The sequence below is a fragment of the Lissotriton vulgaris genome, chromosome 11 (assembly GCF_964263255.1).
Source record: "Lissotriton vulgaris chromosome 11, aLisVul1.2, whole genome shotgun sequence".
Taxonomy (NCBI): domain Eukaryota; kingdom Metazoa; phylum Chordata; class Amphibia; order Caudata; family Salamandridae; genus Lissotriton; species Lissotriton vulgaris.
Window position 1 is genome coordinate 339,885,076 of NC_141699.1, and position 12,579 is coordinate 339,897,654.

The window sequence follows — 12,579 nt, forward strand, 5'->3', positions numbered from 1 at the left end:
TTCGAGTCAAAGTTTGAGTATTTTCAGAGTTTTGGGGGGAAAAGAAGGTAGTGGTATCCACGTAGATCAGACCCCCCTGACTCCCCTGTTTGTCTAGTTTTGAGAAAGGTCAGGGTTTGATACACTACTCTGTGTAGCGGCCAAACCCAGGCCCAATTTCTACATACACCCAAATCGCACAAAAGGATGTCTCCTTGTGGCGTTTTGGGTCCTTTGCTGTCGTGGTCACTATGCCCATCCAATCAATCAATCAATCATAGGTTTGTTGAGCGCAAGTACTCACCCAGTAGGTTCTCAAGGCTCTGGTGGAGGGATGATGTGCAGAACCTGGAGGTTCATGGAAATTCGTCGAAGAGCCAGGTCTTGAGGTTCTTCGTGAACTTGGAAAGCATTCGCGTCTGCCTGAGGTGGAGTGGAAGGGTGTTCCATGCCTTGGCTGCGAGAAAGGTGATTGAGCGACCTTCTGTTCTGGTCTTCTTGATGCACTGCACCGTAGCAAGGAAGAGCTGGGCTGATTGGAGGGATCTTTGGGGTGCGTGGAACCAGAGGCTGTGGTTCAGGTAGGCCAGTCCGGTGTTGTGGAAGGCTTTGTGGGCGTGAGTGTGAATCTTGAAGGTGAATCTCTTCTCGATGGGGGCCCAATGCAGTGTCCACAGATGTTGGATGATGTGACAGTGACGTGGTAGATTTTGGACTAGTCTGGCAGAGGCGTTCTGAAGTTTACGGATGAGGTTCTTGTTGATTCTGGCATAGCGAGTGTTGCCGTAGTCGAGTCTGCTGCTTATGAGAGTGTGGGTGACGGTTTTCCTGTGTTCAAGGGGTATCCAATTGAATGTCTTTCATAGGAGTCAGGGAGTGTGGAAACAGGAGGATGAGAAAGTGTTGATTTGGGGGTCCATTTTGAGTTCAGATTCCAGAATGATTCCAAGATTGCATGCGTGGTCCGTGGGGTAGGGCGGGTTCCTGCGTGCGGGGGCCCAGGGGTTGGGGTGTGGGCGCATGATGAGTACTCAGTTTTGTCTGTGTTGAGATGTAGGCAGCCGTTCTTCATCCACCTGGCGTCTGCTTCCATTCCTTTTTTGAAAGTTGTGTTTGGAGACGTTGGGTTCATTGGATAGGGAGAGGATGAGTTGGGTGTCGTCTGCGTAGGATACAATGTTGAGTCTGTAGGATCTGACAATGGGTGTGAGTGAGGCCATGTAGATGCTGAATAGTATGGGACTGATGGAGGTTCCTTGGGCAACTCCAGAGGTGGTCGGTGCAGGATCCGAGAGGAAGGGTGGAAGTCTGACCCGCTGCGTTCTACCAGAGAGGAATGAGCAGATTCAGTCGAGGGCCCTGTTCCAGATCCCTGTGTTGTGGAATCTGATGGCTAGGGTGCGGTGAGAGACTGTGGCGAAGGCTGCGGAGAGGTCCAGGAGGATGAGGGCCACAGTCTCCCCTCTGTCATCAGGCGCAGCGCAAAAGGGGGCTGCTTCTTTCTGCCTCGCAATTAGAAGTTCTACTCAAGCGCCAGCTTCCTCAACGCGAACGGAAGGTTTCTCAATGCGAGCAGTAGTAGCGACCATTCTCGACCGCCCACGTTTAGAAATCTTGCTGGGAAGCATTCTAGCGTTGGATTTGCCTTGCTCGCACTCGCCAACTCACCGTTGGCGAGCGAGGAAAAACTCTACTCCGCTGAGCGGAGTTTTTCGGAACTCTGTGAGCTCATCGGAATGCGATAAACTTTGCAAACTCCACAAACTGAGCGGGGTTCATTGTCCAGGGCTTATGATAGAGTGGGCCACAGTCTCCCCTCTGTCGAGGAGGGAGTGGATGTCGTCTGTTGCGGCGAGGAGGGCGATGTTGGTGCTGTGGTTTTTCCTGAAGCCGGATTGGGAGGTGTCGAGGATGTTGTTTTCTTCAATGAAGGCTTCAATCGGCTGTTGGTGTTTTTTTCGATGCACATATGTGGGGTACCATTAGAATCGGGAGAAGTGTAAGAATAGTAGAACATTTGTTATTACCAACTAGGTTGCATTCCATCTTTGGCTTCCAAATGTAAGCAAGTGTGCAAAATGGACTTGGGATCATGATAATTAGGCCTAGGAGGAGTTCGCGGAGTTCCGCTACACGAAACTCTGTGAAGTGACAAAAAAACTCCTCAAAGCTACGTGGAGTTTGCGTGCAGCAGATTGCATTACCTCATACATTTTGCACTGATTTTTAGAGCCCAGTGTTTGTTCCGTGCTGTAAAATCTGTGCAAACGGCATCAGGCGCAGCGCAAAAGGGGGCTGCTTCTTTCTGCCTCTCGATTAGAAGTTCTACTCAAGCGCCAGCTTCCTCAACGCGAACGGAAGGTTTCTCAATGCGAGCAGTAGTACCGACCATTCTTGACCGCCCACATTTAGAAATCTTGCTGGGAAGCATTCTAGCGTTGGATTTTCCTTGCTCGCACTCGCCAACTCACCATTGGCGAGCGTGGAAAAACTCCACTCCGCTGTGCGGAGTTTTTCGGAACTCTGTGAGCTCATCGGAATGCGATAAACTTTGCAAACTCCACAAACGGAGCGGGGTTCATTGTCCAGGGCCTATGATAGAGTGGGTAACCAAGCATGCAGAGGTGTACAAATAATCACTGTTCCTAATCTCAGTAACTTTTGCACATTTCAGTATCTTCTGCACATTAAAAAAATAGACAGCTTTCCTACATACTCATTTTCCCATTCATTAGATTTTACCATGCACATTGCTGCAGGGCCAATACACCATAAAAAAATAATTGTATGCTGCAGCTCAGTTGTTGGTTCTGGGGATCTCCTTTTTTGGGGGAACCAGCCAACACTAGACTTAATTGCAACTAGAAGATGTCATGGTATTTTACTTTTGTAAGTGGGCCTTCGGAAAACAAAATTACAGATGAAAACCTTGTCTCCATCTACTACTTTTTCCTACTATTTTATCGATTCGTTTCTTTGGGAAAACAAAGAGCACTCTACACAAATGACCCTTTTGCTGTATTTGGACTTCTTTAGCTTTCAGAAATGCATAGCTTCCCGGGTTCCCCCAGGGGTTTCAAACTTATAGGGAGAAAGCCCGCTGAGCAGTCAGTTAGTCCCCGAGACACAGTGGCCAAATTGTAGGAAAGAAAGAATCATGAAGAAATCATGCACAAAGCCAGACAAATGGAGCACCTTCAATTTGAAGACAACCAGGTCCTTCTGTTCCAATACCTGGCAGTGGTCGTCCTATGGTGCAGAAGAGACCTGCAACCATTTGCGCAAGCACTGAATTAGAAGCAGATCAGGACGAGAAGGATCTTCTTTCACGTGTGTAGTTTAATTCCAGTGGACCTTTCTATAGGTCATTATATATGCCTATGTTTAAAAAACATCAAAAAATGGACTTGAAGTAAAAAGGATTTTGCGCTATAAGGTACCATTGGTGGAAGACCAGAAAGAGGTTGTGGAGAGTTGAATTTTATATTGTCGATTAATTGGAGATAAAAATAGTGCAGAACTTCCAACCTGTTTCAGGCAGATTGCTTGTGAGTTCTAGATCTATTTTTACTCTGGTTCCGGGGCATTTGTGTGATGGCATAGTGCATTTTTGCCTAAGTTGAAAGTCTGGATGTCATGCACTGGAAATGTGTACTTATTGACGAGTTGCTACCACTTCACAAAGATTAAACTGGCCAGCTATCAACGTGGGATCAGAAATTGTGCAAGGAGACACAAGTCTTGTCACGAGGCTTCAAGCAGCAGTGTATCTGATTGCAAATACCGTTGGAAATAAATTGAGGGGAGGACTCGGTTGCAGGGCTCAGGGATATTGGAGTTCCAGGGGGAGAACGAGCACCACAAATACTTCGAAGTGGTGCTTCTATTCTGGTCTGAATTGTAAGACATGGGTGTAAACCATATGCATGTTGAATAGCTGAGAAATACTTCTTTGAAAATGGCAGCTAAACCTGAATTTGAGGTGCTTGCACAATAAGATATTTAGCACTTTTCAAATATATCTTCTCCTCATACAGAAAATGTCAGCTAAATCTCAATTCACTTTCCTCTTTCTAAGTAGGGCCACACAAACCAAGTCAAGTCCTATGGCACAGTGAGCACGTCTGAGCATACCCATCGCACTCAGGACGTCTACTTCAAAAACAAAAAGGCGTTGCTTGTGTTCGGTTCAGGGAGCACTTGGCCTGGCAGTTTTGACTGGACTGTTCCTATTGAAGCAAGATCAAGGCTGATTTACATATGGCTGGGTACAAACTGAAATGGCATGGTAAGCAAAAGAACGATGGGTTTGGATGCTTCCCCAAGCGATTGCCAATGGTTAGACTTATTGAAAACATTCCTCTAATCTCCTTTTGTGTGTTTGATGTACGTCCCTAAGTATGCCCAGACATGGATCTTGTGCTCACTGTGCCACAGGAACCAAACTACACCCAACGGATGATCCCCAATCAGGGCTCAAGTGATATTGGGTTGCTTGTGTTCCAGTAAAAGGAGGATCTGTCCTGGCAGTTTGTGCTGGACTGTTCCTAGTGGATGAAGACAGATTTGCATATGGCTAGGTCTATACTGAGGTGGCATGGTAGGGACAGGAACGATGGAATGGAATGCTACCCTGAGCGATTGCCAGTCGTTCAACTTATTGCAAGGGTTCCTCTCATCACCTTTTGTGAATTTGATTTTACTGTTAGGAATGGCCGTGATTTACTGTGCACTTTTCTGCATCTTGCAGAACACCGTCCATGTCGATGATCGAAGAGAAAACCAACATTCCAGAATGTGTGGAGCAGGAAAAAGCAAGGACACCAAAGCAGAGGCCAAAAAGGTAAAAAGTTCGGAATGCTTCCTAAATGTATTGTGATAACAAGCTGTGTGTCTGAATAATATGCATTATTCTGCTAACTCGTTTTTGTTCGTTTCCTCAAACTCTCCCTTCCTACTTGCTAGAATCCAAAGTGCATTACTTACTTCACACATTTTACAAAAGACATATAATAGCCATGATGAGAGGGTATTACATTTATGATTGTATTGGCTCCTAGGTTTTCAAACACTCCATTCTAGAAATGCGTATGTTAACTGCATGGCCTATGCATATGAGGTCATGTATATACACCAAGAAAAAAGTTTTCCTTCTAAAGATGGCATTCATCTCCAAGTTTTAAGCTGCCCTTGAATAGCCTCACCATTAGCCGCTGAAATCTGTGTTTCACCATGATGTTCAACCTTTAATTGTTTTAGAGATTCGTCACATTTTTAGCTTTCGTTGCACTTATGGAGTGTTCTCTGTCGCCCTTTCTAACTTCTTTCTGTTCCTCTCCTAGGGAACTGTCACAACATGCTGAAGGGAGGTGAAACTGCTCTTAAGTGGTTACAATTTGAGAATTTGTAAAATATGGCAAGAAGCCAGCACCACTGATGAGTGCTTGCCTGTAGCATCCCAGCGCCTCACCCTGTTTTCCTTTTCTTTTTCCGACTGGTGGTGATTGCCTTGAACAAGCGTACTTGGCCCATTCGAATATTTATTAGGGTTGGCGTAATGAATGCCGCTTCTAACATTGATTGCAAATCTTGAGAGATATATGAGTAAGGGATGTGGCTGTTATTTGCATAATTGTAGGCTTTTTGGTTGGTTTAGTAGGCGACATGCTTCAGAATTGGAGTTTAGTTGTTGCAAGATTGTAAGGATGTATCTGCTATTTTCATTGGTGGCATTGTTAAAAATGAAAACTTGTCTTTAGAGAAACCATTTTTGGAGCAGGCCTTTACTGTAATAATCTGCTTCTATATCGCAGCCTTGATTGACTGTAGCAAGTCGTCAGTATCAAAGTTGTTGAACATTGTTTTGTTAATCTACCTGAATCTTCGTTTAGGAGGGTTAATGGTATGGACTGTACTTTTCATGTCTTTGGGTCAAAGAAAACGAGACCCCAGCAGTGGAAAATGTTTCCTCCTCTATCGAGTTTGTTTTTACTACAATGTTTCAAAATAGTAATTGGAGAAAAGCCTAATTCGTTTAAAAAAGGTAATGTAATGTAAATTAATGGAACGAAAGCATAGGAAGAGCAAAAGATAAAAAAAGAAGAGTATTAAGGCATCCAAGGAGATGACTAGTGCTATCCCTTCTATAGAGTCATCAGGCCAGACTTGGAAACCAAAAGCAGGCCTGGTAAAAATTCTTAAACCAGCCCTGCTCCCTTGGTCTCCTGTGCAATCTCTCTCTCTCTCTCTCTCTCTCTCTCTCTCTCTCTCTCTCTCTCTCTCTCTCTCTCCCCCTCTCTCTCCCACTCTCTCTCTCTCCCCCCTCTCTCTCCCCTCTCTCTCTCTCTCTCGCTCTCCCCTCTCTCTCTCCCCCTCCCCTCCCTCTCTCTCTCTCTCTCTCTCTACCCCCCCTTTCTCTCTCCTCTCTCTCCCCTCTTTTCCCTCTCTCCCTCTCTCCTTGCCGTACCTGCTGCAATTAACATTGGGGAGTTGAAGAAAGTCACAGAGGCACCATAAACAGCCATGGTTTTTCAAAACTGGCCTCCAAGAGCGCCAGCCTTTTGGGGATATTCTCGGTGCAATAAAAGGCCTGTCCAGCCTTCGCTAGCCCTGTTATCAGACTGGGACCAAGAGTGTTCTAGATCTAGCACGAAACAGTTGTGGTTTCAGACATTTTAATTTCTCCCAGACCCAGCATCCATTTTTTGTTTTGTTTTTTTTGTCCTCAAAACCACCGTGTAGACCAGTGCCAAGAAGGAATCAACGGAGAATAACTGACTGTTTAAACTGGTGGGGACACAGATCTTGAAGGCCATCTATCCCACAGTCTTCCACCGTAATCCAAAGAGGCACTAGATCTTAATTTGCCATCCCACAGCAAATCTCGGAGTAGTTTTAGAAGCCATATAGGAGCCGGGCATGAACCGGGTAGCAGCTGTTCCAATGGTGCTGAAAACAAAGAGCACCTTAGGAGATCAATCATTGGACTCGGGAGGAAAAAAAAAATGAATACATCACTGAGGCCACTTTAGCATATGCCAAAATGCCCTTTTTCTGCGATTTCCTGATCTAGCCAAATCCATGACTGAGGTCCGTAATACAGAGTCTTGCCAGTCTCTAAAGGTAGGAGGTGAGGTGTCCTTCCATTTCCTGCAGATCTCTCTTCTTGCGAGCAGGATGGAATAAAAAACTAGACATTTAGGTAGATGATGTACTCCTTCCAACACTCCAAAAATAATCAGAGACAAATCCATTGTGACAGGTCTTCCTAGAGACTCAGTGAGGCAGTTGCTGATATCCTGCCAAAATGCTGTTAGTATCGGGCATTCCAAGAACATATGAGTATCCGAAGCAGCGATTTGACCACATTTTGCACAAGACACTGTCTGACCTCCTGTAAATTTAGAGAGTCTTGAGGGGGAGTAATACGCCCTATAGAGGGTAAAGATGGGATTTCTGCGAAGCCATGATGGCTTGACGATACTCCACAAGAGCTCGAAAGAAGATTTCCAAAGCGTTTGTAAGTTCACATCCGCCAGAACAGAACCCCATACTGACTCTGGTAAAACGAAGTTTCCATCTACCTCCTCCATAATAGAGTTGTACCATCTAGATATTTCTTTCTTTTCTGGCCCTCTGTTTAGTAGGTCGGAGATAAAGGGGCTATGTCCACCCAGTTTGAACTTATTTTTATTAGAAGGAGATGTTTTATAGGCTGCTGTCCAACTATAAATCTGGATATATTTGAAGCGTGAAAAGTTAGGACCAATCTTAGCTTGCAAATATTCCCATGGAAATAAATCTCCCTCGTAGAAAAGGTCCCCCCAAACCTCCTACCCAGCATCCATTTCGGGTACAGTCTCCAAACTCCTGATTGTAATGCAAGTGTTTCTTTAGTATAGCTACTGTCTTTCTTTACTGTGTTGGGTTTACCACGCCTGCAAACATTTCTCTATCCAAAATGTAGTTACAGCCCTCGTAGTTCTGCAAGACTTCCATCATACCTAGATATACAGCTTCTGGTTTCTTGGCAACCTTCAGTGATTAAACCGAAGGTCTCACCTTGGCTGAGCAGCAAGGGAGTCAATGAGTCAGACATAGCTCACCCCACTGAACCAACTGTTCCAAGGCATTGATCAGAGAATATCCACAGGTATTGAAAAGTTGGCACTACTTCAAATCGTACATTATTATCTGAGTGGCAATTACATTTGAATGGTTTTGCCCAATGATCAGAAGAGAGATCCTCCCAGGTTGACCTTAAGATCATTGACAGTTGAATAAACTGGCAACATATCAAGCGCAACTCAATTGCTGTGTGCTCAAGTAAGACAACGCGATCGGCGTAACAGATGGCTATGATGCACTAGTGACCAAAACGAGGAGGATGGTTCTGAACATCCAGGGAGGCATTGAGGTCACATAACAAGATGGTAAGAAGACAAAAATCACGGCTTGCAAACAGAAGGACCCAAAATATGTCCTGCAAGATGCAATTGATAAGAGGTGCTCCACAATGAGAACAGCTCCTTCTGACTGAGCAAGGGCCAGCTTGGATTCATTAGACACCAACGAGTATTGTACGATTGGAAATGACTGTGGAAAGGATGTATGGAAGTGCCATGAACAGAACATGTGTCAAAGGGAGCAGAATTAATAGGCACAGTCTGCCTTTGACTGAGATTGTGATGTTTTGAGAGTAGGCAAGAAGACTGCTGTGAATTCAAAGTTCAGACAATGCCTGAAACAGTTGCATTGTTATTTTGTTGGTCTAGCTCTAGATCTGTTGGTTGGTTCGAAGAAAAAAAAAGTGCTGTCACTTGGATTGAATCTGGCAATGTGAGATTGAGCAGAAGTATTACTATTGCCCTTTTGACTAGAGATTGAGGGCGCTCTATTGATTGACTCACTCTCAGTAGTTTGGCGACCGCAGATGATAGTACAACAAACCGGCTGTTTTTAATTTCGATTGTGTTTGTGAGCGTGCCAAAAAGTGGAAGTTTACCAATTCCAAAAACTCAATACAGTTTAACATTATTAACTTAGAGTGACAATTCATTACGGAAAATGGAAACTAAATGATAAAACAACATATTTTACATCGATGGGGTTCTGTCCCCTTCATATGATGGTATGGTCTCCCACAGTAGTGCTGGAACAATTTTCAGAGTGGAAGTGCTTCCATCAATGTTACGTCACTGACGTCTTAGGGACTGTGAAAATCCCAAGTGTCACACAAAGTACAAGTATAACAAATGAGCCACACCCATTCAGAAGTAGAGTGGTCTGGGTGTGGTATTTAGGCAGTGAAGCCTTGTGGAGTACACTGTCTCACATATATTTCTAAAGCATGGAGTCGTAGGACACTGTCTTTTACTGACAGCACATCTTCCTTTGAGATGGTCACTAAGTTTTCACAGACATGCAATTTAAGTCATTAAACTGTAGTACAAAAATGATAATGTGTGGAAATCGATTTTCACAAATATTTATCATATGTGCCTCATCGGGAAAGTGCCACAATTCGTTAGCTCTATTTAAAAATAATTTTGCTTTCACCATGCTTCAGAATAGCAAAACTTTGGGCTTCATTTGTACTTTTCTAACTATTTTGAATATTTTGTACAGTGTATTTACAGCTGCTTAAAATGTATTTTGTGCTTGAAAAATGTTGACACCCTACATCCTTTCCTTTCCAACTTCCTGTAGCCCAGCAATAGTTCCACATAGTTCACTTTACAAAATCCACTCATTACATTCGGAGAAAGAAAAGTAAACTAAAATAAATAAATAAGCAGGAATTGGACAGAAGACAGGCTGACATTTGACCTCTGTCTTTGAACGCACAACAAATGTGACAGGGTATAAACAAAATGTAAACGTATCTTTATTGCTCAGTCACCTTCTGAGCTCCAGTATGGTGATTTTGAGAGTGTAATGTAAATTGATACTTGTATAGCGCACTACTCACCCGCAAGGGTCTCAAGGCGCTTGTACGAATACCGCTGTGGAACCCATCCTGACTTTCCCTGTGAGGCGTCCACTCCTGGGCACCCCTAAGGTGGAGGCCAGGCATCCTTAGCGTTGTGGGGGCCGTTGTGGAGATTAAGCAAGCTATTGCCCAGAGTTGCAGAGTGGGACTCCATGATTGGAATAGGCACCGAGGTGAGAATTATCAGGTCCGTGGAATTTTGAGCCCAAGACCCGCCGAGGCGGGGAATTGAACCCTGGTCCTGGGCTAGACCTCTGCATCAGGGTCTGCCGCTCTAATCATTGAGCCACACTTCTCTGGGGGGGGAAGGGGGTGCTTTAACCCCCCCCTCCCCCCCCCCCCCCCAGCACCACTACTTACAGAACCTGGGAAAACCAAGCTCTGATCAGCAGTGTCTGGCTAAGGTTGCCTCTTGTGAAGTGCAGCTAAGGCAGGAGATATGGTGATGAGGCAAGGTGATATGTGACTTTACCTGCACTATTGAAAAGCATTGTTTTTGCTATTGAAAAGCAAACCAAGACAACTAAGGTGACTTGCAGTGATTACTAAGAGGGAAAGCAATAGCCAACACAGTCATGTCTCGGGTACAAAGAGCATTAATTAAATGCTTTGAGCACTAAACATTTTCTGTATGTATTCATATTGCATAAGAAAGGTCTGTGGAAGGCCTTTAAGGGCAAAAGGAAGCACAGCGCTCTTAGCGGTGGTACCCCTACCCGGTCACCCACCCCAAATGCCAGTGATGGAGACCACAGGTGCTGTTTTGAAAGCGTAAAGGCTGCAGTGTGTTGGCTGCCTTCTCTTAAATGTGATCGGTCATTGTTAGACCTGGCATCTTTGGCGTGGTTTCCCTGTCTTTTTGCCTCTGCCTCCTGTATTTTTGTCGCTGTGCTGGATTTCATTTTTGCTGGTTTAGATGCTTTGGGTACCTTGCCACTGCTGATCAGTGTCAAAGAGCAAGTGCTCCCTGTGTTAATTGTTATTGTAATTGGTTATCCATGATTGGCATATTTGTATCACCAGGAAGTCCCTAGTAAAGTGCACTGAGTGTGCCAGGGCTGGTGATACAAATGCTACTAGTGGGCCTGCTGCACTGATTGTGCCACCCACATGAGTAGCCCTAAAATGGTGTCTCAGGCCTGCACCGCAGTGCCTGTGTGCAGTCTGTGAACTGCCATGTCCTCCTGGTCAGTGTCCCCAATGATCAGGCCTAACCCTTCCCTTTCTGTACACATTGGACACCCCTATGGGAGGCCCAAGGTACCCCCTTGGGCAGGGTGCAGTGTATGTGAAAGGTAGAGCATGTACTAGTGCAGGTGACATGCTCTGGTAGTGAATGACAGCCATTTTAGTTTTTCACTATTGTAAGGCTACTTCGCCTATAGGCTATCATGGGGAATGGTGGCTACACTTCTACCAGCATATCTTCCCATAGGAGCAAGGTAGGACATAAAAGTCTGGTATCCATGAACTAAGAATTTAATAACACATCTTTTAGGAAAGGTGGTTTTTAAATCCTGTGTTTGAGAACAGCACTTTAGAAAGTGGCTGTTCTCTTGTCAGAAGAAAAACCAAAGGGGATGATGGACGGAGCGTTGACAATACAAACACTCACCCCCAGTCAACAGATCTGGGTTTAATCCATCACCGTTCTTTAGCTCACTCCGCCACCCCAGTTCAGACATGGCCATATGCAAATCAGTCTGACCCTGTGCCTCATGGGAACAGTCCAGCCCGAACTGCCAAGCCTGAACTGGGGTGGCAGAGTGGGCTAAAGAACGGTGATGGATTAAACCCAGATCAGTTGACTGGGGGTGAGTGCTTGTATTGTCAACGCTCCGTCCATCATTTCCTTTTTTTTTTTTTTTTTGTTCGCCCTAAGTTGGCAGGGTATGCTCAGACGTGAGTCCCTTGCTCACTTTGCCACTGGATTCAAACAAGCCGGGTTGAAGAAGGCTGGAATCCCAGAAACCGGTACTCGGTAGCTTGTTTCCGGTCCAGGGAAGGCATGGCTTGGCAGTACGGGCTGGACTGTTCCCAGGAGGCACAGGGTCAGACTGATTTGCATATGGCCATGTCTGAACTGGGGTGGCAGAGTGGGCTAAAGAACGGTGATGGATTAAACCCAGATCAGTTGACTGGGGGTGAGTGCTTGTATTGTCAATGCTCCGTCCATCATTTCCTTTGGTTTTTTTTGTTGTTTTTTTTTGTTCGCCCTAAGTTGGCAGGGTATGCTCAGACGTGAGTCCCTTGCTCACTTTGCCACTGGATTCAAGAAAGCCGGGCTGAAGAGGGCTGGAATGCCAGAAACCGGTCCTCGATAGCTTGTTTCCGGTCCAGGGTCAACGCTCCGTCCATCATTTCCTTTGGTTTTTTTTTTGTTCTCTTGTCTGACCTTTCTGTTTGCCTTGGCCTGTTTGTGAATTGACTGTCTGGTTTGAGAGTGACAGGGGCTGGGGAGCCCCCAGGAGGTTGGATGAGTCAGCCCTAGGCTAAATGATTGCATCTGCATCTTGAGTGGTGGGAGGGGATGGCACCTGGGCCTGAAAAGGGCTGAGACTGCCTTCCACAATGCTGGCTCCACCTCCTGCTGGGCGGCTGACGACCCT

At 45.4% G+C, this 12,579-nt stretch overlaps 1 protein-coding gene across 1 annotated transcript in view; it reads left to right on the plus strand.

Annotated features, from left to right (window-relative positions):
• Positions 1–12,579, plus strand: part of CCDC60 (coiled-coil domain containing 60) — a 652,013-nt gene that overhangs the window by 575,521 nt on the left and 63,913 nt on the right. Inside the window, exon 10 of the mRNA XM_086943297.1 lies at positions 4,730–4,822. Within this exon, the coding sequence (XP_086799423.1) occupies positions 4,730–4,822 (93 nt within the window). The remainder of the gene's footprint in view (positions 1–4,729; positions 4,823–12,579) is intronic.